At 40.4% G+C, this 25,871-nt stretch overlaps 1 protein-coding gene across 1 annotated transcript in view; it reads right to left on the bottom strand.

Annotated features, from left to right (window-relative positions):
- The window catches only part of ANK3 (ankyrin 3), a 294,328-nt gene that overhangs the window by 61,665 nt on the left and 206,792 nt on the right, over positions 1-25,871 (bottom strand). The window contains exons 25-26 of the mRNA XM_081104730.1: positions 21,218-21,320; positions 5,396-5,502 (exon numbers count right to left, since the gene is read on the bottom strand). Of these exons, the coding sequence (XP_080960856.1) occupies positions 5,396-5,502; positions 21,218-21,320 (210 nt within the window). The remainder of the gene's footprint in view (positions 1-5,395; positions 5,503-21,217; positions 21,321-25,871) is intronic.

The raw sequence follows: 25,871 nt of genomic DNA, 5'->3' as shown, positions 1-25,871 counted from the left end.
ATACGGTGGAGTCACATCAAACATGCATTGAACTTGTGAGCTGGGCACAAAATGAGACATGACAACTTAGTTTTGGTGGCACACGGCCCCCTGGGCGAAGCCGACCACTTCGTCAATGGCTCAAAGGGAAGGAACAGTGATGGTTCCAAAACGGGAATAAAAACCGGCTAAAGGACTGTCATGCATTTGAAAACAAAAAACAAAACCACCGGATGTGGTCTCTTATGGGTGTTGTAAGCTGTACTCAAGGATCATTTTAACTGCAAATAGTTGTAGCCATTTGCTGACTATGGAATCTCTAGCTCTGAAAGGTAAGATGAAACTCCACAGTATGTCTTAACATGTACAGTTCATAAAAATGAATGTATATTTACTCAGACCAGCACTCTAATTTTTACTATCACAAAGCAGAATATAATAATAAAAGCAGAAGATGACTAGTGTCGCTAAGGCAATTTTGATGGAAAGGGATTTGATTTCTTTAAAATATAAGTCTGGCTTTAAAATAACCTACATTTGAGTATTTGTACAGCAATACAAATATCATCACTTAGACCTCTTAGAAAATATCTCTCAACTACATAATTCTGTCATTGACCTCTACATTAAAGCTAATGAGAAAAATATGAAAATGTAAAGAAATTAACTGTCACATCAGGGCAAGGAGTCCCCCGGCAAGTTCTCCCCCCAGGGCCACAGTGCTGAACTCGACACACGGAGGGGTGCACGGCAGACAGGTGACACATGTTCACATGTGAAAATGTGCTTGAGACTGGAACAGCATTAAATGTGGATGATGAGAAAATTGTTTGACTACCTGCAGTATTTTAGGGAAAAAATTATCCCATCCATCAAAATCCTCTATCATTTATTCATCTAAAAACAGTTCTAAAATCCTGCAAATAGATTTTAGGACCCTGGCTGGAAATCCTAGCTGGGGACCCTTTCCGAAAGAGTTAGCCTCTTGACCAGCAACCTCTTCAAAAAAGCAAACTGACTTGCTATCCCCATGGAGAGAGACACACGGAGGTCATTTTTTTAGCCAATCCGATTTTCAGAACCATTACTGGTCATCAGTGGGGCGGAATCAACTTCACGCCCTTTTTGCTCATGTTGGATTTAGCCATTTTCTTCTGAGTTAATTTATGTTTTCCATAACATTATACCTACTTTGAGAGATGGGGCCACTGTGACATTTGAGGGGAAGAGATGGACCCCTTCAAAAAAAACAAAACAAAAAAGCACTCCTTCCTAGTCAAAGATACGTGCTCACTTACACACATGTCCACACGAACTGTCTCCAGTGCTAGATGATGCAAAGCTCACGAACCTACGCTGGGAGCCTACATTTTCTTACACCTATACATGTTTAACAACCACTTTTAGTCAGTAACAAAGATAATGTGGCAAGGAGGTCTCAGACAAAATCTGATCTCTCCCAGCAGTTAACGGTGAAAACCAACTTGTGACTGAGAATCATAGGAAGAGAATGGATGGAAAAATGATTCAGTACTAACTCTGGGTTTGAAAATTCAGTGGTATCAGTACAATGAACATGGGGGTGTTGACACTGGGAGGGCAATGTATGCCCTGGCAACAAGCAGCTGAGTCTCAATGAGATAGACAGGCAGTCATTCAGATCAGGTCGGCCTTGCTCACTGCTCCTCCTGCAGAGCCGAGCGCAGTTCCTACACACAAGACACGTTTACTGAATGAACTAACGAACAAAACTATTTAGTTAAGCGTGCTAAGAAACTGCCTAGGCCAGACTTGGTTACTAAAATATATATAAATAAAATAGCATTTGTAGCTAAGTAGTCTGAAGGTAGTGTAAGAAGGTAATCAGTGTCAATATAAAAATATCCCAGCTACAAAGAATATCAGAACCAAATGGAAAAAGAAACATGGCTTAGGAGATTTTAATGACAAATTGGAAGAGCCTCTTTGTGTTTTGATAGCACCCCATGCGGAGCTGGAGCTCATGACCAACTGTATATTGTTCTAAGGTTTTCAACTTTATGGAGCCCACAGACTGGGGAAAGGTGGGAGTACATGTTAGGCAGAATATGGGTTCTATTATTCAATCACGTTATAAACTAGAGTGATTTGTTTTCCAAACTCGTTCCTTACATATTCTGTATAAAATAAAATTCCATGCAATATAACTTACAGAAACAAATTAAAAGGTGATGTTTAATCATGTGCGTTGTATCTTTTATTATTTAAATTAAAGCAGGAATTATACAAATGATCCTAAAATTAACACATGAATATTTCTAGTTTTAGGAACAGCGAGAGGACAAATGCTGATACACTACAGACATTGACACAATCTAACTGCGGGAGGTGGGGCGGGCGGGGGTGGGGGGGTTCACATAAATTAAAAATACAAAAGAGAATGGTTCACATAAAAGACAAGTTATCACCTTGAATCATACTGAGGAAGTGGAGAAGAATAGCTGCAAAATAATTTAGAAAGCAAATGGGAAAAATTAATGTAAGATAATTAGAAGCAAGCAACAGAAAATGTCAATGATAAGCAAAAGAAAAATAAAAACCATCAGAACATGAAACCAAAGCATTTGGCATTTGTGGGACCACCTGGAAAAATACTTGCCATAAACAAGCTACTCCATAGACCTAGCATTAATGAAATATTTCCAAGTATATACCAAGCCTATATTTTTCTTTTCAAATAAGCCCATATTAGCTGTCATTATTTTCGCTTTCCTGCACATGTCTATTGTCTTTAATTCAAGGAGCAGAGATAATTTGCATATTCAAATACTTCATTGTCTCTAATGTATGCAAAAGTTCATTTCTGATTTTATTATCCTATGCTTCCTCAGCCTCTCAGTTTAATAAGTTAATGGCTAGTACTTTTCTTTCCCATGTAGAGGGTACAAAGTTCTTTGTAACACGGTGACATTCACCAAGCTTGATTCCAAAAACTCTTCAACATGTCTGCCCACAAAATGTATGCCAAGTATTTTACATTTTCCTTGTCAACTCTGATTGTTTTTGCTTTTGCAATTTTAGACTCACGTATATCTACTAGAAATTTTATAGATATTGTTAGCTGTTTAATAATTACCATTACTATAATTGAAGGCTTTTCTAATTTAGTTAATTACAATGTTAATGACTCAAAGACCATCATGTAGTTTATCATTTATACATACAGCATTTTCATGTAAATCATTGCCATTGGAATGACACTTCTGTTTTTCAGAATTGTGGTGTTCCAAGCTAAGCTCCATAAGACTACTATAAATACTGTAGAATGCTGTAAATTACCTGCACCATTACTCTGAATCTCAGACTTTTCATCTGTAGAACAGGGATAATGAGTAAAACCTCTCACCGTGTCATTCTAGCTCAAATAAATACTAAATAAGACCATACATGTAAAACATTTAGCACAATGCCAGGTACATGAAAAGCACAAGGTAAATTAGCGATTACAATTTATTTTAATGAAAAGCAGCAGCAAACACTTCATGAAACACATAAGGCACTACAGTGTTAATGACTGATCATTTATTTAATTCCAAATGAATCAGCCTTTGTCCTGGATCACAACTAATGTGTGGCCTACATGCCGCTTTCAGAGGTGAAAATACCTGGAACCATGTTCACTATCGGATGCATTATTTCTATTCCATGTGTACCGAGAACACTTACCCCAGGTTTTGGTGACCTACAGATAAAGAATCCAATTATCTAAAAATACACTGATTATCAATTTAGCAGTCGAAGCAGCTCAGCTTTTAGCACCGGCCTCAAATTTTGCTGGGGGGGGGGGGGGAGGGGGTTGGGGGCGGGGCAGCAGTGAGGCCTGTTTGATGTGCTTCTCACCACAGAACTTCTCATGGACATACCGTGGCACATTCATTTTTTAAAAAGTGGATTTCTCGCCGAAACCGGTTTGGCTCAGTGGATAGAGCGTCGGCCTGCGGACCGAAGGGTCCCGGGTTCGATTCCGGTCAAGGGCATGTACCTGGGTTGCGGGCACATCCCCAGTGGGAAGTGTGCAGGAGGCAGCTGATCGATGTTTCTCTCTCATCGACGTTTCTAGCTCTCTATCTCTCTCCCTTCCTCTCTGTAAAAAATCAATAAAATATATTAAAAAAAAAATTAAAAAAAAAAAAAGTGGATTTCTCTACATTCTTTTAGAAACCCATTTCTCTTTTCTAATTGTCATTTAACACAATTATAACTTCCTTCCAGAAATGCAGAAGGGGACCACACTTGATCTAGAGGCTTCAAGTTTACATTTTCTTTTTAAAGGAAAATCACACAAAACCGATCATTTGTCAAATCAGAGGCCTCTATCATATGAGAAAAATATAAGAACACCACAGTTTACTGCTAATTTAAAAACTAAACTTTTGAGTGAAATCCATCTATCATTCGAAGCAAAGCGCCAAAGCAAGTCAAACTGAGACCGCGCAGGGGTGTGAGGCAGGGGACAGAAAATACCAGGCGGCCATGAAGCCAAGGCGAGACTAGATGGCCGCATGGATTTGGTGATAAGCTGACCACAAAAATGTCACCACCCTCCACTCTGTACTCAAGAACGAAGAGGCAGCTGACTGTCTCCCTGGCCTGCTTAAACATGCACAGTGGACCAAGCTCTGACTCTAGAGGACCTTCGGAGAGCGGCAGTAATGAGCAGTCTGCCACCTTGCCCCCACAGCTGCAGGCGGAAACGCAGGTACAGGCCAGGTGGCTGGAAAGGCAAGTCCTCCCAACCCTGAAATGAAAAATTCCCCAAGCCCGCCTTTTTCAAAAAGTCTGTCCACTTTGTCCCCAGCTTATAAAATCAGCCAAGCAGAGTCAGTTCAGAGGCCCTTTGCTGCCTCCTCTGTACTTGAGCACAAGCTTAATAAAATCAGTCTGGAAATGTCTCTGGGGTTTCTGTTTGAGTTCTGTCTTGGGGAACCCAAGAACCCCAAGGTGGGTAATAAAACAATGAGATAAATTAATAGAAAGATTATATATATATATATATATATATTAGAAAGGAAAATCACGTCAGGTATTTAGGGGAAAATTTCATTTGAATAAAATAAAATTAAGAGAAATGGCTATACATAATATTTTTAATTGATCAGGAAAATTAAAGACCTAGAAATGTACCAGCATTGCCAGGAAAACTTTAATGAATTTCCTTTCTAACACTGTGCTTCTCTATTAATAAAAATAGATATACACATTTGCTTAAAAATATTCACTAATGAGTTATAAAGTATGCCACATATACTCACTAATTAAGTCCTACAGAAGATCAATATTTCATACAAATAAAGTTTGTCAATATGAGTTCATAACTGCAATATTAAATGCAATGCTAGCTTCACAGGATAAAGAAAAGTGCCTTTCGGTTACTTACCCAGAATGAACAGGACTTGAGACAAGATTGACATTGTCCAAGGTGTCTGCAGCCCAGCTATAGTGTCTAAGAGAATCTGAGTCAAATTCTCTTGTGAATGTTAGGTGCTGGAAAAGGAAATGATAGATTGTATCAACAACCCACACAAGACATTGGTTTTCTCTGCACTTACAAAATATACCTGTATATCTCTATCAGTCCAGGTAGTCTACATTCACAATAAATAATTTATATACACTCCACTACTGGTCTACACAGACATTTCAAGAATTGGAAAATAGAGGTTATTTCAATCCTTTAAGAAAGCATCTGGAGTAATTGGCATAGCAAGAGGAATCGAGGAATAATTCTAACCATGCCTTTAAGCACTTCAACACATCTTCAAATTAATCCTACAACAGTTGTAAAATTCTTTCCCAAATTTCAAAAGGAAAATAAAACATTCAGTCTTGACGACTTCTGTCTCCAAGTGGGGCAGAGTAGCCTGCTGCTGCCGCCAAGTCAGATAAATATGGAAATCATGTCTGAGTGCCGCAGAGAACAGCTGGGGCGTGAACTGGAGGAGCTGGACTTGGGAGAGGGGAAGGTCTCCAACACTCGTGCTGGCGTTTTGTTGCTACTTTTAAATTGAGGGCATTTCTCAATTACCAGTGCAGACCGAATGGGGGCTTTTGTACCTGCAGAGGCTGTTGCTGGGGAATAGAAAAATCAAAAGGTGGAGATTTGGGATGCCTCCAGCGTGCTCTCCGTTAGGACATTGGCGGAATTCTGGGGTGTGCAGAACAGGCTGACCAGAAAGTCCGAAAGGCTCAGGGAGCTTTGTGGCAGTTTCATGAGAAATAGATTGAGAGTTTGGGACGTGTCGGGAGAGGAGACTGGAAAATCACACCAGAGTTTTAAGTAAAGACCCCAAGGGGCCAGGGACAAACCAGAGGCAGTCTCCACTTAAGCAGAGCTGCAAACCAGCCTCATTTCAGCAGACTCCCGATAGGATTAGATAGCCAGCCACCACTGTTTGCCAAGCAGAGGGAGGGTGAATCCTCTGTGAAGGCCTAGAGCAGCATGGGGCATGCCGTGTCTGCATCTGTTTCACACATCATGTCCAGCACGCAATACAAAACTGCCAGGCATGAACAAAAACAGGAAAAAAACACAACACACCCAGATACTATAGACTCCGGGTCATCCTACATTTTGAAGTAAGCTAATAAGAACTTGAAGTAACTATGACTAGTATGTTTAAGAAAATAAGGAGAGAGAGAAAAGAAAAAGAGGATAATTTAACAGAGTATGGAATACATGTAAGAAAGAATCGAATGGGCATTTGTCCAGTTCTAAATACAATGTTAGTTCCGGACTAGACACAACAGAAAATGGGGTTGGTGAATTGGAAGCATAAATGGAAAACTATACAAAATGAAGGGTAGATGTTTTTAAAAGAGAATGGAAAATATAGAAAATAGTATGAGACATGTGCAACACAGTGAAAAATTTTAACAAGTGTAATTTAGAAGAGGAGAATAAAGCAAAAGTTATATTTGAATAGAGAATGGCTAAGAATGTTTTAAATCTGAGATAAGATATCCCCCAGACCAAAAATAAGATCAATCTCAATTTTTGTCCTGTTCAAGAGTTGCTTCCTACTGATGCTCCATTAAATGACAGAACCAAAGACAGTAACAAATATGATAGCATTAAAGTTGAAAAGAATGCCTGGAAATAAGAGGGAGATTAAAATAAAAAATAGGAGAGAACATGTAAGAAAGCAGAGAATCAGTTCAGGAATTTCAAATCTTCTGTCCCTCTCCAAAAAAAGGAAAAAGTTCTAAAAAGAGAAAAATAGTAAAATAAAGAAGTCAAGGAATTAATTCAAGAAAATTTCCCAGAGCTGACGACAGGTTCCCAGAGTACAAGGACCCACAGAATGACCAGAACTAGAGAGAAATATAAACCCCGCTTCCAAACTTGAAGAAACAGAATGATTCTCCAAATTTTAGTGAGGAAAATGGTCACAGGTGACAAACTTCTACCAGATTTTAAGAGCAAAAACTGAAGTTAAAGGCAAGGCAATGGAGATTCCTTCAATGTCCTGAGAGGAAATGATTTTCAACCCAGAAATCTATAACCAGCCAAATGAACAAAACGTATGAAAATTAAGAGTAGAATTATTTTCAAATATATGAAACCTCATAAAAAGATATATATCTGATGCACTCTGTAAAGGAAACTATTGAAAGATATACTCCACCAAAACAGAGGTCTAAACCAAGTGAGACATAGGGTCTAATACAAAAACAGGGAGTTTCCATGGTGACAATGGAGGAGGAGTCAGGAGGGCTCCGTTACTTTCTTAGTGACCACTAAGAAAGCTCCAGGGGAGATGAATTCAGAAGATGAAATTTACAGATCACCTAACAAGTGCGAACATTTGGAGAGGAGATTTTTCACAACTGGGGAGGAGTGTGTGGGTTGGACTAGTGATTTGTACAGAGAGCAACAACCAAACGAGAAAACTTAGGGGAAGCAAATACTGTACCAAAAAGAAAATGCAATCATAACATACTTCGTATCTGTAAATAACATGACGTAGGCATAGCAATAGATGCATTAAACACATACTGGTATAACCAAAATAAAATACAATGGTTTAGGGGGAGTGGGGGTGGGTGGGAAGTATATACGGCGGGAGAGAAGAGTTGTTTAAGAAATGAGAGTTTCATCTTCCATTTTGGTGAGTCAATAAAAAGAAAATTCCTGAAATGAGGAAAAGCCAAGAAGCAACATACATATTATTTAGAGACATGAAAGTGTATAATAAAAGTCTCAAAAGATATGCTAAGCATTTGTCTCTGGAGAGAAGATACTTTTTTTCCCCCTAATGAGTATTTCTTGTAAAATGGCATGACTTTTTACTGGCTTATATAAACTTCGATAATTTTAAATAAAGCTTAAAATTTAAAAAATTACTCTGAATTACTAAGATTTTTTTTTTGAAGCCCTGAAATAAAATTGGGAAATTGGGAAATCAAATTGGGGGGCGGGGGAGAATTGTAGAGCACTTATGTGCAAGCCACTATCCTATCTAGATCCTAGAAAAATACAAACATGAATGAAAAACAGTTTTCTCAGCATTCAGTGAGAGAAGACACATTCAGTGGACGAATGTGCAATGAATGGTGTTAATAGGAGCCACAGATCCAAGGTCCTAACCCCAACAGAGCAACGCATCACTTCAGAAAGTCCCCACATTCTATGCGGGTAAACCGAAGCTCAGGTGTTAATTCTAGTCTGGCCTTATTTACCCATTTTACTGACTTTTGGAGACCCCAAGTAACCTAGCTTCAGAGCAGGGCCAAATATTCAATAGAAAGTGGGTGGCACTACTAACTTTACTTTTCAGCAAACTGCAACTTCTGCATTTGAGGCCCTGAGGTTACTTTTCACAAAGGACCCTTTTCATTTTTTTTAAAGTTCTAATAAATAAATAATATCACTCTTCTTTGGTAATTACAGTAAATTATTTACCTTTGGCAGGCTTAGAAACATGCACTGGTGACATTAATTATTGAAACAATGAATATATCACACAAAAAGGTATCAGCACCGTCATGCAATATTTATCGAAGCCAGAGTACGCCAGCACAATGGGATTCCACACCCCTTCGAGTTATTCCCAACTCCTTCCCCTCCCAACTCTTAGCCACTCACTGAAACTCCATCTTAACACAGATGAACGGATGTATAATGAACAAATATACTTGTTTAAAACAATCAGCTCCAATGTCCCAGTGTTGGTCCCAGTTATTTTTTTCATAGCGGTCTGCTTAGGTTTATGGGAAGACCTAACAATTTTAATAACCTCAATACAGACACACAAAATGCTCTTCCTACAGTGCATCCACCTACATAAAAAATACAGCAATTCAACGGAGCTTATGGTCTTTACAGAAAGAGAATGAATTGGTAGCTTCATTTCCAAGTGACCCATCTCTGAATACTTATTTCTACAGATTAGCCTTTACTTAAAGCTGAAATGTGGAATTTGAACTGTTTACTTTCACAAACATTATGAATTTCAAAATGTTGTGCATGGCACCATGGTACCAACAGAGAGCTTTCCCCTACTTGGTTACGGATCAAATAGACATTTAAAATGATAAATAGGACATCACATGTGATGATGGTTAAAAGAGATGAAACAGAGTTGGCTCCTGAGTTTCCCACAGCAAGTAGGGGTGTTTCCAGGGTTTAATGGAAAACATTGACTTTGAAGTTTAGTCACAGACTTGGATCTGAAAATCGCCTTTGCCACTTGTAATGGAGAACGAGTCTTTCCCACTCCCAAGCTTTCCATTTTGGAATGGCAACTCCATCGTGTAGCTTGGGCCTCTCCCTATCCCTTGGTATTCCTTTTGACCCTTAAAATGTGAAGTGATTTATCTGAGTGGTAAATTTGGGAAAGGTATCTGGGAAGGCTCTGCTCAGATCTAATTTTCACCCTCTTGGGCCTGAGCTTGGTCACGGAGCACAGACGTCCTCCTCTGCTCCCTAAACCCATCTCTGTGACGGGTGCGCCTGGGCTGGTGATGCTGGCCTCTGGGCAGGGCGTCAGCCAATTTCACAGCCTCAGTTAGCAGACCCACTTGGCTCAGACACTAAGCCAGGCCTCAAGCTGGCCTTCATCAGGAATAAATAAAATATTTTGCCTCAGACCTTTCCTTATCTTTATTATTGAAAGCCCCTTTGGAGATGCCCAACATTACTTGCATATTTCATGACCCTTAGCATGTTTCTTAACTTTTCTCTGTCTCAGTTCTCTCATTTTCAAATTGAGGTTTGGTTGATATGGAGATTAAATTAAAACACACATCAAAAATCTGGCACCAAATGTTGGCCTGAAAATACAGCGTCTCCTTAAATGTGTAGTAGTTTCTGCTTTTCAAAATCTGGTAATCTGCGGGGAAAGAACAGCAGAAGTAAAGGTATTCCAGTGTCAGCGCTGACCACTTACAGTTGTATGCACCAAATCAACAGAGCCCGTTCAGAAAGAATGCGTCTTATAAATGCCTCAGTCTTATTTACTGACTCAAAAATGTCTACGTTCCCATGTTAACAGCAGTTATCACTAGGCCTTTCCATTCATTTGTTCTTTGAGTCCTCAGAACATGGAAGCTTTGGGAGGTAATATACCCATTTTACAGATGAGGAATCTCAAGTTCAGAGAGAAACTGGGAACATTTGACAAAACAAGGTCAAAACCCACCCCTGGCTGGCTTTAGAGAACACTACATTAAGGAAACATTCACATTGACTTAGTAAGACCTTATACTTCCATGTCAAAAATGATACAAGTAAGCACATCATTTTCAACGTTGGCAGTGATATCAAAGATACTATTAAAATCAAAATGCATATTACTTAATAGAGTCCAAAGCCTGACTAATGATGATATCACTGTCTCCAAGAGCTTAATACTTTCCCAAAATAGATTCTCACTAGCCCTATTCACCAGAGGAAAGAAGAGAGCAAGGACGCCCTGGCCTTACAAACGAGGACACACCCAAAGGCCCAGGTCTGGAAATAAATGTCCAGGCATGGAAGAAGAGAGGCAGGAGACAAGAAAGTATGTGCAAGGAAAAGAAAGAGAAATCTTAGCTCCAGTATTGGATGATTCTCCAGGCTGCTGTCAGCCCCCCATGTTGAATGACACCAGTTCTTGTCTGTGAACCTTGGTGCCCCGGAAGCCAACAGATTAACTGGAGGCCTTGACAGGACCAGGGCAGGGGAACCCACGTGGGTGTCAGTTCCCTTAGACCAGGGGTGGGGAACGTCTGCCCAGAGGGCCGTATAAGGCAAGAAATCATTTGGTCCAGCCCTGCCTAGGCATTAGGGGTGAGTTAATTAAATGCTTGCCCAAATATAGCAGGCTAATTTTTAAGTTAATAATTTTGTATGGCTCATGAACAATGTTATAAATATCCAAATAGCCCTTGGCAGAAAAAAGGTTCCCACCCTTGCCTTAGACATAGAATAGATGACTTGGGCTGTGTCACTTCATAGCCCAGTGAATGGCAAGTCATAACAACCTCACTGAACCTCCATTTCTGCACTAGGGTAACGGGTACATAATATTAACTGCCCAAAGTCACTGAGACGACGAATGACCCAAGTAATTCGAAAGCAATTTGGAAATTCTAAATTGCTATGCAAACAAAAGCACAGATAATAATCATGCTAATACTCACAGGTTTGTTTGTTACAATGGAAGATTATTTATTTCTTAAATTTAATAACATTGCAGCCATCTTAGTAGCTTTTTAGGATAGCATATGTCTTATCAGACTACCGAGATGTTAATAACTATTGGATTAACAAGCAAAGGGATATTTTGGCTGTGACAACTTTTCCTGAGGCGAATTAGCTTTACCCAGGTCTGCCACTCTTCCTCATTAGAGTGGCCCTGCAGCTTAGTGGTCAGCAGAATGGGTTCAAGTAGCCATCAGACAAATTCTCTTCTCAGTGCTACCATCTCATGCCATCTAAGGTGACACTGGTGAGTGACATGCTCCTCCCAGCCCCAGTCTCTTGGACTGTGAGGTGGCAATAATAATACCTAATTCATAAGGTGGCGAAAGCATGAAATGAGAAGATTAATTTGACAAAATGTTGTGACAGGTACTGCGCTAAGTCCAGTAATTATTGTGATTGAGAGTGGATATTAAGTGAAAGAAATGGCAAGCTGGTACCGACATAGAGAGTAGGTCTGTTTTGGCATTCAGCACAACTATTTGGAAAAATTCTTTTAAGAATGAATGCCATCTTTTAAAAAAATATATCATCCATAGTCACAGAGAACAGAATGGTGGTTACCAGAGGCTTGTGGAGTGCGGGGAAAGGGAAGATATTGATCAAAGGGTATAAACTTTCAGTTATAAGATGAATAAGTTCTGGAAACCCAATGTACTGCATAGTAACTGTCGCTAATGATAATGTATTATATACTTGAAATTTGCTAAGACAGTAGATCTGAAGTGTTCTTATCACACAAAATAAATGATAACTATTGAAGGCAATATATAAATTAGTTTGATTGTGGAAATCATTTCACAATGTATACATATGTCAAAGCATCATGTTTTATATCTTAAAATAAGAATTTCATAAAAGAAAACCTGATTCAAGCAGCAAAATCAAGTAAAACTTAAAGGCTTACTAAAGCAGCCTTTTTTTTTTTAAGTATTTCTTTTCTTGAAGTCAACTATTATTACCTCTTAAGACCTATTTGAGACTACTAAACCAGAATGAGGCTGGGTTCTTTGGGACTTCCAATCTGATTGATTTCCAGATAACTTAGCTACCAACTTCAACAAAGTAAGGTGAATCAAGGTCAGGGTGGAAGCTGAGAGCGTTAAAACATCAACATCCCGCTCAAGATGCCTAAAGCAACTAGACTAGCTTAAGTCACAACATTGACAAAAAAAATCTGTAATCTTGCTGACCAATCTGCCAGAATGTTGAACGGATCACCTGAGTAATGCTGGCGAAGCACTTGGAAGAGAAAAGCAGCATATTAAATGTCAGTAGTCAAAGGTGCTTATCTTGTGGGGGACTATCTCTAGCAAATCTTTAATCCCAGGCTGGCTACCTTTTGCCACCATGCACATTTTTTAGAGCCCCTGAGAAACGAGGGTAAATGAAAGAAACTTGCGGGAAGGTAAATCTGCTGATGTGGGGAAGAGTGTGTGTATGGGGTTTAGGAGTGTGTGGAAGGGGCTTGAGAGGTAGAGAAGGAAACCTATTATCATAACCAACCTTTTGAGTTAGGCATTGTTCTTCTATTACTGAGATAACTGAAAATTGCTAGGTCTTGAAAAAATATATGTGCAATTTCTCCTGTAGAACCCTCCAATTTGCACATGACTTACTAACATATTAAGTAGTACATCACACAATCTATGACTAAATATACATGAGATCATCCTTACTTAGCCTCAAAAAAGGCCCCATCTAACCCAAAGGAGCTAGAATCCTAGGCTCTGAGGTAAATAAGAGTTACAATGTGACAATCGCCTCCAGGTAGGGGAAGGCTCTCATAAGGCTATTAATACTATATAATAAAAGGCTAATATGTAAATAGACCGAATGGCAGAGCAACCGAACAACTGGTCGCTATGATGTACGCTGACCACCAGGGTCGTGCACAGAACATGGTGGGTGTGGGCAGCAGATGGCAGAGTGCAGAACATGGTAGGTGTCGGCTGCGGCGGGATGGTGGAGCAGGTGAGCAGGGGTGCCAAACCAAGGTGGGGCACCAGTTGCCATCATCGGGGTGAGCCTCTGGTGGTTACTGAAAATTCTTTGCTCCCACATGCCACAGTCCCACCCAGTGCTCGCACCTGCTGCCAGTGCCAGAGCTGCCACTCGTACCCACTGCCAGCGCTCACACCGGTCCTGATTGCTCAGAACCTTCAGCGGGTGTGAGCAGTGGCTGCCGGCCCTGATTGCTCCTGAGGACTTCTCCACCTCCCCCTGCTCCTGAGGGGTGATCGGGGCAGCAGCCACTGCTTGCATTTGCTGATGGCACCAGACCCAATCACTCCATGCTGTCAGCGTGTGGGAGCTGTAGCAACAGGAGCAAGGCTGCAGGCAGACAGGGGACCGGGCCCGCGGTGCGAGGGGCCGGGTGGGGGCGCGGAGGATGGGCTGAGACCCGCCCCTGTGCCCACTGCAGCCTCATGGCCCACAGTTCCTTTCAAGGTGCATGAATTCTTGCACTGGGCCCCTAGTATAATATTTTATATATATATGAGAAAAATATGCTAATTAACTGGGACACCTTAACGGGTCAACCGGACAGGAGGAGGTTGTGCGCGCAGCGTCAGGGGCCTCCACGTGCCTGCGCTGGGGGAGGGCCTGGTCAGCAGCAGCCGCGGCTGCTTCAAGGGCCGGAGAGGGAGGCAGGGCCGGAACAGCAGTGGCCGTGGCTGCTATGGGGCCCAGGGAGCAAGGCAGGGCCTGACCGGCGACTTGAGGGTGGGCAGCGCCACGCGATTTCGAATTGCGCGCTGGGCTCCTAGTATAATATAATATTAACTACAGAGTCCTCTCCACAGTTACCATTCAAACAGCCAATGCAACTGTTACCACTGCCTTTGTTAAGCCTTCTAAACTGGTCACCCTTTTAATCCTTGCCACTTGTCCTCTTAGGCATTAAACACTTGGGTAAATCTGGTCTGAGAGAGAAAGTCTACAAAATGAAAGCAATCTAATTAGTGGGACAGAGTTGCACAGTTGTCCCATTTCTCTCTTCTCCTTAACATACTGCCCCTCTATCAACAGAACGGAAAGGAAATGGAAGGTGCTCATTTCTTTTTTTTTTTCTTTTTTTTTTTTTTAATATATTTTATTGATTTTTTACAGAGAGGAAAGGAGAGAGATAGAGAGCCAGAAACATCGATGAGAGAGAAACATCGATCAGTCGCCTCCTGCACATCCCCCACCGGGGATGTGCCCGCAACCCAGGTACATGCCCTTGACCGGAATCGAACCTGGGACCTTTCAGTCCGCAGGCCGATGCTCTATCCACTGAGCCAAACCGGTTTTGGCAAAGGTGCTCATTTCTTAGCGATCAGCTGGCACCGCGGCCCCCCGGTCCCCTGTCTGCCTGCAGCCTTGCTCCTGTTGCTACAACTCCCACACGCTGACAGCACGGAGTGATTGGGGCTGGTGCCATCAGAGGGGGGGAGATTGAGATTAATTTACCTGTATATACAGTGGGAAAGTCTGGATGGTACTAACTACAGGTGTGGCTGAGACCAGCCATGGCTCAAAAGATGGTAGGGATCCTTGGTCTGCATGCTGCACCCCTAGCAGCATTGGGTTTACATCATTGTCATAGCTTAGCAATCCCCAAAAGGCTAGACAAAGTCTCAAATTTAAGTCTCATTAGACTGGCCAAGATTTTACATTTCTTCCTAACGTCATTATTGTAATCTAGGGAAAGGAATGCTCTGAAGGGCCAGGTTTGGGGTTCATCCTTGGAGGAGGGAGGGATTTCAACCCCTTCTCAACTACATGACTGAGAAATGAGTGGGGGCAGAAGTTTTGGCATCAGACCCTATGATGCCCACGTAAAGAAAGTGGAATTGATGCATGCAGGCAAAAACAACCCATGTCTGTGATTTCTGCTCTCCTCCCATCTTGGAATAACCACCAGAAATCATAGTGAAGCAAATGTTTCTGCTGGGAATATATATCCCTTGGTCTTACAACTACTTCTAGGGTCATTCAAAGGAAATATAATTAATTAGTTATCCTTCTAAGTATTTTTCTTAGACCACTATCATGTGTTCTACCTCATTTTCATGCAAAGGTTGAATATTTCCGTTCATTTAATGATGTCTCATATGCCATAATTTTAAGCAGAATAATTTTCTCCATAATTTTCATGACTTGTTGCTGAATGTAAGTTGTCGGTTCCTTTTAAAGCATATTAAATTAGGACTTATTATTGGAATTAGAAAGAAGCATAATAAAGAACACATGTCTAAACATAATCTTTCATGCAAAAAGTGGATAAAGAAGATGGTACCACACCCATATATATTTTTTTACAAGCATGTGTAGTTAATTTTTTTTAATCCTTACCCAAGGATAGGTTCTTTTTATTTATTTCTTTAGAGAGAGAGGAAGGGAGAGAGAAAAAAAATTGATATGAAACATCAATTGGTTGCCTTCTATATGCTTACTGACTGGGGTTTGAACCCACAACCTAGGTATGTGTCCGGAACCCACAAGACTTATGGTGTATGGAACGATGCTCCAACCAACTGTACCACCTGGCCAGGGAGGTACCACACCCATATTGAGAATACTAACAAGTATGAGATCCTGGAGGGTGGAAAGTCAAGGCTGGGCTCTCTGCTGGCTTCCTTCTCACTCCCTCACACTAAGCAATGCAGATGTGCAGTGTAATTGTGGATTAGTATTAAAAGGAGGCAACCTGGGGCCAGATGGCCAAGTGGCTGTCTGCCATTTACCAGCTGTGTCCCCTGGGGTAAGTCACAGCATCTGCCTGTGCACTTCAGTTTCTTCATCTTTTCAATGGATCCAAGAAATTATCTCATAGGACTTTTGAGAAGGGTATAGGAGTTAATGCTGGTAAAACTTAGAATAGTGCCTGCCATGTAATAGGAGCTCAACATTAGCTGTTTTCACCATCATCACCATAAGCATCGCCACCGTATCTCCTGACGCTAATGGCCTCTAATGACTAGTCCTCCACTGATGTCCTGAGGCCTGGCTGACCTGGATCACAGACTGCAGCACCAGATGGTGCCTCCCATAATCATGTCAGGAGACCGGGCTTCAGCTTCGAGTCATCTCTTTCCCTTATTACCACCTATTTGGAAAGAAATGCTTCCAAGAATGCTTGCTCTAAGACTACCTGACAGGCACAACTCTGAGCTTATAAAACAAATACATTAGATGTTGACTGGTCATATACAAGAAGATGCCAGGCAGAGCGCTCTAAATCAGTGATTCCTACTTAGAGACGCATTCCAGAACAGCCCATTCCAGAACAGCCCGTGGAGCGTTAGAAACACACACATGCCCAAGGATCCCGTCAGGGAGATTCTGATTCCGTCGGCATCTTGTTTCCCAAGCAGCCACAGACAGTTCCAATGTGTGCTCTCACCAGGAACCGGTGCTTTTCTATTCTGGGTGCATTGAAAAATGCGAGGCCCAGGCCCCACCCAGGTCCATTGAATCTGAACTTAGCTATCGTTTTTTTAAAAGTTCTTTGGGTGCTCCATCAGCATGGCTCAGTGGTTGAACACTGACCTATGAACCAGGAGGTCATGGTTCAATTCCCAGTCAGGCACATGCCCAGTTTGTGGTCTCGATTGCCAGTGTGGGGCATGCAGGGGGCAGCTGATCAATGATTCTCTCTCATTATTGATGTTTCTACCTGGCTCTCCCTCTTCCTTCCTCTCTGAAATCAATAAAGATATATTTAAAATCAACCAATCAATCAATAAAAGTTTATTGGGTGATTCTCACCAGTGGTCAGGGCTGAGAGTCACTGCTTTAAATACCATCTTCTGACAAATGCAAGATGTGGTTTATTTGCATATAATTTTCAGAAACACATCGAAAGGTGGTTCTTGATTAAAAGGTGAAAGAAAAAACAAAGAGTCCATTCTTGACTGGGGCGGAGGGAGGACCGAGTGGTTTACAGACTAATCCCGATGAAGGCCCAGCAAGGAGGGAGGACAACTTGCTTCTCCCAACTCTCCTCCCCAGAGCTGGCCTCCACACCTGCCTCCAGCCACACAGGTGGCGGGCCTGTGGGAATTACCCTGGGTCTCAACTGTCCTGTAACTGTGGTTAATGTGCAAACTGCTTAATCTGCAGCAGCAGGAAAATAAACTAGGCGTTGTGGGGGTGAGGTCTACTCATGCTGAAAAGAGTGTGCAGAGGGTTCATTTTTATTCATTTTCCGCCTTACCTTGTCAAAGCAACTTTGGGCAATGACAGGGCAGTTTTAAATCTGACAGCAAGTCAAGTAACATGGCTTTAGGAATTCTAAGGACTGAAGACCTCTTGCATGCTTTCAGACAAAATCAATACTGTGGAGAAACTCCGCTTTGAAGTTTATAAATCTAGATTGAGAGGCATGATAGACATAAACTAATACTTCTTGTACTTAAATTTTAATAGAAGGCGTGTAAATGAGCTGCTCAGGTAAATGCTTCTCACTAGTCATGCACAGTGTAACTGGACTCCTCCCTCTGGAAACTTCTCTTTTGAAGAATTAGCCTTTTCTCTCTCTTCTATAATGAATGAGACACTTGGGACTAAATAGGTTAATACACCTCTTTCAGAATTTGTTTTCCCCTTTCTTCCAAGTTTTTTATTTTGAAGGTGTTCATACAAATAAGAAAGTTGAAAAAACAGTATAAGAAATACCCATATACACTCCACCTAGGTTAAACAATTACATTTTTGCTGCACTTGCTTTTCTCTCTCTCTCTCTCTTCACACATACACTTTTTTTTTTCTGCTGAACTACTTGAAAATAAATAGCTGACTTAATAATTACTTCATTCCTGAAAACTTCAGCAATGCATACCCCTGCATGGAATAGAGATAGTCCCCTGTAGAGCTGCAATACTGTTATAGCTGCTAAAAAATTAACTATTTCTTAACAGTATAACCAGTAAATTTTCAAATGCCCCCAACTGTCACTACAATGTTTTTATGCCTTCCAAACTTTTTTTTTTCCAAATCTCTGGGGAATTTATCATGAGAGTGTGGCCAGGAGTAAGGTTATATGTTCATTAAACATGCTCTTTCCACAAGGCATGCTTGCCAGACCATGGGATTCTCTGTGGTCATTAAAGAAAGCAACTTCCTGCTTCTGCAGTTATCAGCTTCAGACTTCTTTGTAAAGGTTTCAAGATGTCCTAAACCTTCCATTCCTCTGACTGTTCTACAGGAGTGTCGTGACATGCACAGAAATTGAACCAGCAACAAAATGAACAAAAGGACATCAGTTTTATCTCAAAACTTCTCTTTACCCTTTATTTTTCACAAATCCTTCATTCTGAGAAAAGGCTGCCCTTTCATTCCACTTGAGTAAGTAGGTCTAGGTAAAAACTAATAGGGAATGGTGTGAGGACCCTCAGAAGTCGGTCTGCAAACTTGCAACACTGCAAATATTTATAGTATTTTACTTTACGGTTGCTGTGCTGAACATGGGAGGTAATGTAACTATGGTGGTAATAGTGGTGGAGGTGATGGTGGTGGTGGTGGCAGAGGTGGTGGTGGAAGTGATGGTGGCAGTAATGGATGGTGGTGGTAGTGGCAATATGGTGAGGTCATGGTGATTGTGATCCCAATTTCAGGTCCTTGCCACAAAGCCAATACACATTCAGAAATATAAACCATAATTAGTTTAATCATGGATTTCGCTATTCCAGTATAGAACTAGACACATTTGATAAAAGAGAAAAATGTCACTGATACACAACGAATATATTTTCACCTGCAATTTTATAAGCTTTGTGTGGTTTCTTTAGGATATGGAGAATAACAGGCATTTTTACACTTGTAATTATTATCAATGTACCCATGAACATCTCATTTCAATTGGTAACATCAAGAGATCATGATGATCTTACTAGAATAATGACCACAGCCAACCAAGCAAAGAGATCCTCAGAATTTCTCAACTGACAACAGGACAACACCTTACACCAAAGACCTTAGCTTCATTAGTTGAGACAAGTGATTTTTTTTTAGTGTTAACACCCACGTAAACCATGACAAACTGTGGTACCTGTAATCATTCCACAAAGGGTGCTTTTGCCTAAACAAAACTGAATAGCCACTGTATTCACCTTGTAAGGCCTGGAAGCTAAGAATGTTCTAGAGAGTGTAGAATAATAAAATGTTTATTGTAGATCCTTGTGAAGCACAATGTACATCTGTGTGTCTGGAAATCAGCATCTCCAGACAAGTAGGAGTCCTGAAGTTCTGACTCTCTGCTTATCATCTAATTCATCTGCTCAAATTCACCTTCATTGTGCAGTGAATAAGTCCAGCATCATTTCACCAATCATCTACAATATCCAATATTATAAGACACCTTCAAAATTAACTTTATATTTCAAATAGTTTCATCCATCATCAACTCAGGAATGCAAATTTACAATCAAGTATTGTGTGTTACTAGAATAATGAGCCATCCTGAGCCCATATGCAGCAGAACTACATTGCTGGGACTTCTTGTATTAAACCAATTATCTATTCAACCACAATTATTGAAACACCCAAACACCAAGTAAACCTAGCGGAGATTCTGGTAGAAAGCACAATACTATCACATCTTGAGAAGGCCCATTACACACCTTTGAAACTAAGGAATCAAAAACATGAACCAATCTAATCTTTACTTGCTAAGAACAGTTGTAGCGAATTCCAACATGATACAAATTTTGTTTAGGAAGCCCTGGCCAGCATTGCTCAGTGATTAGAGCATTGGCAATGTGCCCAAGAGTCTCTGGTTGGATTTCCGGTCAAGGGCACATATCTGGGTTGCAGGTTTGATCCCCAGCCCTGGTCAAGGTGCGTGCAGAAGGTAACCAATCAATGTGTCTTTCACATCGATATTTCTCTCTCTTTCTCTCCCTTTATCCCCACTTCAACTAAAAAAAAACAAAGAAAAAAAAAACAATGGAAAAAATCTCCTCGGGTGAAGATTAACAAAGAGTTTGTTTAGGAAAATCAAACATTCACGTGGATAATGTACATAACTTTAGCTACCAATTATTACTATTAACTTTTTAAAAATTAAACTAGATTAGACCTAGAAATGAGAAAAGAGATCCATGCCTTGCCTAGGACTTTCTGAGTTTTTCTCTGTGAGATTTTTAGAGACTCTCTGAGGAAGAGAGGGTTATTTCCATTTATGGCACAATTGATTTTTTAAAAATATATTTTTATTGATTTCAAAGAGGAAGGAAGAGGGAGAGAGAGATAGAAACATCAATGATGAGAGAGAGAATCCTTGATTAGCTGCCTCCTGCACAACCCACACTGAGGATTGAGCCTGCAACCCAGATCGAAGCTCAACCACAGAGCAACACCAGCTGGGCTGATAATTTTTTTTCTTTCAGTGGCAACACAGAGAGATTTACAAATGCAAAATCAAACATGCAGAAATATAGTTCTTGTCACGGGACAAAGAGTTTGATTCAAACATACAAATGGAAGTTTAACAAATCAAAGAGTACTTTTTTAAAAAAGAATGCCTACCTGCTCTTTGGATGGCACCAGAAGTTCTTCGATCATCATGCTGTCCCGGGCATAGGAGCTTCTGTTCAAGGTGTAAGACCTATCCGAACTGAAGGAGCGGAGGCTGTTGTATTTACAGTTAACCATTCAAGAGTGGTAGATGATGATGAGATGAATAAAAAAAAAAATTAATGCATGCAACTTTAAAAACAGGCAAGATGGCTAAAAATATCAACCAAAGTTGTTCTTGAAAACACATGGTCAAAAATAAAATCCCTTATATTTGAGGAAATCTCTTAAGCTTGGACAATCTCATGATCAGGTTTTGTTTAAAATTTGGCCAACTGGTGTTAAATCTGTGAGAAGATGGAATGCATGAAAGCTTTGGATGTTGCACTGTGACAATCAAACCAACATGACAATTGAGAAGAACCAGATCATTCCAGATAATTTAATAACCTGAGAGATTTTTCTATGGTAAGACCTTATGTTAGTCTCCTGTCCTTCTGGTCCCTATCTGTTTAGCTTGCATTATTCAATGAAATTGTGTCTGCTGTAAATAGTTCAGTTATGTGTATTGGGAGCTAGATATAGGGTTAAATTATCGAAAGGTTTATGGTTGCTACTCAGGGAAAGCATCAAGAAGGAAGTAAGCAGTGTTATGAATCCATCTTACATGATTTTCTTCTCCATCTTTCTGGCCTTGAAAATTTCAATTCCAGGTGAGCTCACTTTTTTATTTCCTTTTCTTACTTGCTCCTTCTACTTTCTCCTTTCCACCCGCTTTCAAATCTTCTACACAGCCCCTGAACTTCCCAGAGTGCAAGCTTTCTTATGTCCTCAAATGCCACTCTCCACATTGACCTCTAAACTAAAAACTGACAAAGGGGTTCGGGAATGGGCGAAACGGTTGAAGGTGGTCAGAAGGTACAAAATTCCAGTTATAAAATAAAGAAGTCCTGGGGGTGTAATGTGCAGCATGGCGATTATAGTTAATAATGCTGTCTGATATATTTGAAAGTCGCCAAGAGAGCAGATCTTAAAAGTTCTCATCACAAGAAAGAAAAATTGTAACTATGTGTGGTGATGGATGTTAACTAGAATTATTGTGATAATCATTTTTTAAAAATATATATATTTCTTTATTGATTTCAGAGAGGAAGGGAGAAGGAGAGAGAGATAGAAACATTAATGACAAGAAGGAATCATTGATCGACTGCCTTCTGCACACCCTCCATTGGGGATCGAGCCCGCAACCCAGGCATGTGCCCTTAACAGGAATCAAACCTGGGACCCTTCAGTCCGCAGGCTGACGCTTTATCCACTGAGCCAAACCGGCTAGGGCTGTGATAATCATTTTGCAATATATACACATATTGAATCATTATATTGTACATCTGAAGCTAATATAATGTTATTTGTCAATTATATCTCAATCTTTAAAAAAGCAATAGAGAAGGGACCCTGGTAACCCTGCACGTATCCACATAGGACAGGCAGGTGGTCTGAGCCTTGGCAGGACACCTGTGATGCTATAGGAACACAGACGATGGAGGTGGGGAGCTGTGTCAGGCATCTCCCACAGGCCTCCCTCTCACCTGCCCCGGTGGGCCGTGACCAGGCAGCTCTTCATTGCCTCCTGAGGCTTCCTGCCCATCCTCCTTGGAAGAGAGTGGCAGAACACGAAACCATTTAGCTGCAGTCTAGGACTGGCTCCTCAGCTAGTGTGGCAGACAAGGACCATGGCCGTTGGCACCTGTCGCCGCCTATGTAACTAATAAACTGTCTGAATGTAAATGTGGCTGCTTTAATCTTTACCAGTAGATTCAGTCAGACTCTGGCCTTGGCCTTGTGTGTACTAGGCAGGGAAAAGAGCAAAGGAGAGGTGAATAAGGAATGACCCCTTGCTTTGCACAAAACGACTTCTTTCCCCCTCTGCACTTACTATACTAAAGATTACCCCAAAGTGAGTATTTTTATATTAATACACAGAGGCCCCTGAATTATTCGAAGTGTCTACAGAAATGAGGAGGTACATTCTTCTAGGATCATAGCCTTCGCTGTCACCAGAATCTTAGAGGGATCTAGAACTCCAGAATGACTATTACTGTACAGTCATTACTTAGTGTATTCAGCAAATATTTGCTAAGTGGCTATTATCAGCTAGCCAAATATTAATAACAGGATATAGAAGGAGAAAAAAAGTAAGCATTATCCCTGCACAGAGGAGCTTACTTAGTAAACCATGTGACCTGGAACACTTGGGCCTTCTGTACCCTCATAATTCATAACTCTTTCTCCCACCCTCCATTTCAGTTGCAAACATTTCCTTCTGCGATTCCTGTTTTTAGTGCCCTTCCATTCTCTCAAGTACATTATATAAACTTCCTAAAAGCAGGAACTCTCTTTCTATTCTCTAACTCAACTGTCCAACAGAACTTCTCCCGATGAAGGATGTGTTCTCAACCTGCACTGTCCAACACCGTGTCCACTGGCCACGTGTGGCCGCCGAGCACCTGGAGTGCAGCTGGTGACTGAAGCACTGCATTTTAGGTCTTATTTCATTTTAATTGTCATCTAAAGAGCCACGCCACTAGGGGCTACACTATCAGACAGTGCAACTTCTAAGTACTCACAGCAAGGCTCTATTTTGCCGCAGGGATGTGATTTGAGAAACTCACTTGCCTCCTTAGACCAGGGGTCCTCCTTTTTAAACAGGGGGCCAGTTCACTGTCCCTCAGACCGTTGGAGGGCCGGACTATAGTTTAAAAAAAAACTATGAACAAATTCCTATGCACACTGCACATATCTTATTTTGAAGTAAAAAAACAAAATGGGAACAAATACAATATTTGTATTTGCATGTGGCCCGCGGGCCGTAGTTTGAGGACCCCTGCGGCTTAGACACTCATTTCTTCCTTTCTTTTTTTTTTTTTTTTCAGACACTCATTTCTTTAAGTTATGGTCTCTACGGTGTATGTTAATATTGGTGATTCCTGTAGATGTGGACAAAGATTTAGCATTTTAAAGAAATAATTACATATTTATTTTAATTTCAGCTTTTAATTACATCTAAGATGGGTTGATACATTTTAAGCATTCTCTTTCTTTTAACTTACATAGGCATGCCAACTATAGGACAGAGCCCCAAACTGGGAGCTAGCAACAGAAAGGCCTAATGATGTCTCTGTTTTATTGTCTGAAGTTCTTACTCTGAACTGTTCCAGACCAACTTACATTAGGCAGATGGAGCCAATTAAATCCATCAGACTTCACTGGGAATCCTTAATACATCGAAATAATTTCAGCTACTAAAATTAGACATTATTTGCATGGGGATCTGGAAAGCATTAAATTGTTTTTTAACTAAGGTCAACTATATTATTTGTAGCCATCAGTATACCCTACATGTTAAATACAGGAAGTGTTAGGAAACCACATGCCTGAGGATTCTTAAAATTATACCAATGTGCTTAATTCAAATAAAATGCAACCAACAGGCAAACAGCTCTTCAAGATGGTTTCTCTAAGTCCAGGGAAATTTCTCAGGTTACTTCATGCACTATACAAACCTTGTTAAGCGAAAGAAATTCCTTAAATATTCAATGTTGCATGAGTAACATTTCTTATCATACATTTAGCTATTTGCTCATTTTCTCAGAATCACAAAACTGATTTGCTAAAGCTGAGCAGAACAGAAAAGCGCATGGCAGAACAACACAGCACAGCACAGCACGGCACAATGCTGAGGGAAACAAAAATGAGAAAATGAGCCAGGGAAGGGCAGGGGACACTGGAAAGTGCCATTTCTTACCTGATCTTGGGACTATTTTAAAGTATTTTTACAAAAACACAGGAGAAGAGGGAAGCAAAAAAAAAAAAATCAGACAGGGGAAAAAAAGAAAAAAATGTTATGGTTGAATGAGGTACACATTTAATGTATTTCTTTTTAAATGTTACACTCAGAATATTATACTTGGCAATACTCTAAGAATACCTTAAAACATATTGGCTTTATCATTTATTTTTATATTTGCCTCTGAGCATAACATGAGTTGCCAATGTAAAAAAAATGAGTTACATATAACAGCAACAAATAATAATAATGGTACAATAAAAACCAGAAGTGTGGAAGCCTCACAACTTGGGAAAAAAAATTATGAGACAATATTCTGGTTTCATCACTCATTGGATGTCAGCTGCTACAATTTTCTATATGCAAATGAGTGATTAATAAAATGTTACCTTTAATATACAATCTCAGGAAGAGAATCATCGGGTTGTTGGATTACAAAGCCTATTAAATCTCTAAATAGAATTTTCCCTTGAGATCCTTTAAGATGCTATACATTTTAGTTATAATTTGTTACTATCTGTGGTTACATGAAATATTAAAGGTTATTTCCCCTTCTTGTTAATGACAGCTGCTACAAGAAGACTTTAAGGCCTTTAGATATAGAGCTATAGATATATATTTTTCTAAGGCAAAAAAATCTAAGTTACATGAGATTCCAAATTCTGTTAAAAAACAAAAAGATTAACTCAAAAAAACATCAATTCAGTATCTAAACTGGCCACATCCAGGACACTGAGAATTAACTCTTAGGTTTACTTAGTGGGAAGTGCCATTTACTATTAGACAATGAAAGTTTTTACAACAGATACTTAAACTATA

The sequence above is a fragment of the Myotis nattereri genome (assembly GCF_964212035.1).
Source record: "Myotis nattereri genome assembly, chromosome: 13".
Taxonomy (NCBI): domain Eukaryota; kingdom Metazoa; phylum Chordata; class Mammalia; order Chiroptera; family Vespertilionidae; genus Myotis; species Myotis nattereri.
The sequence above is the reverse complement of the archived record's forward strand: the minus strand, read 5'-3'. Positions and strand labels throughout refer to the sequence as shown.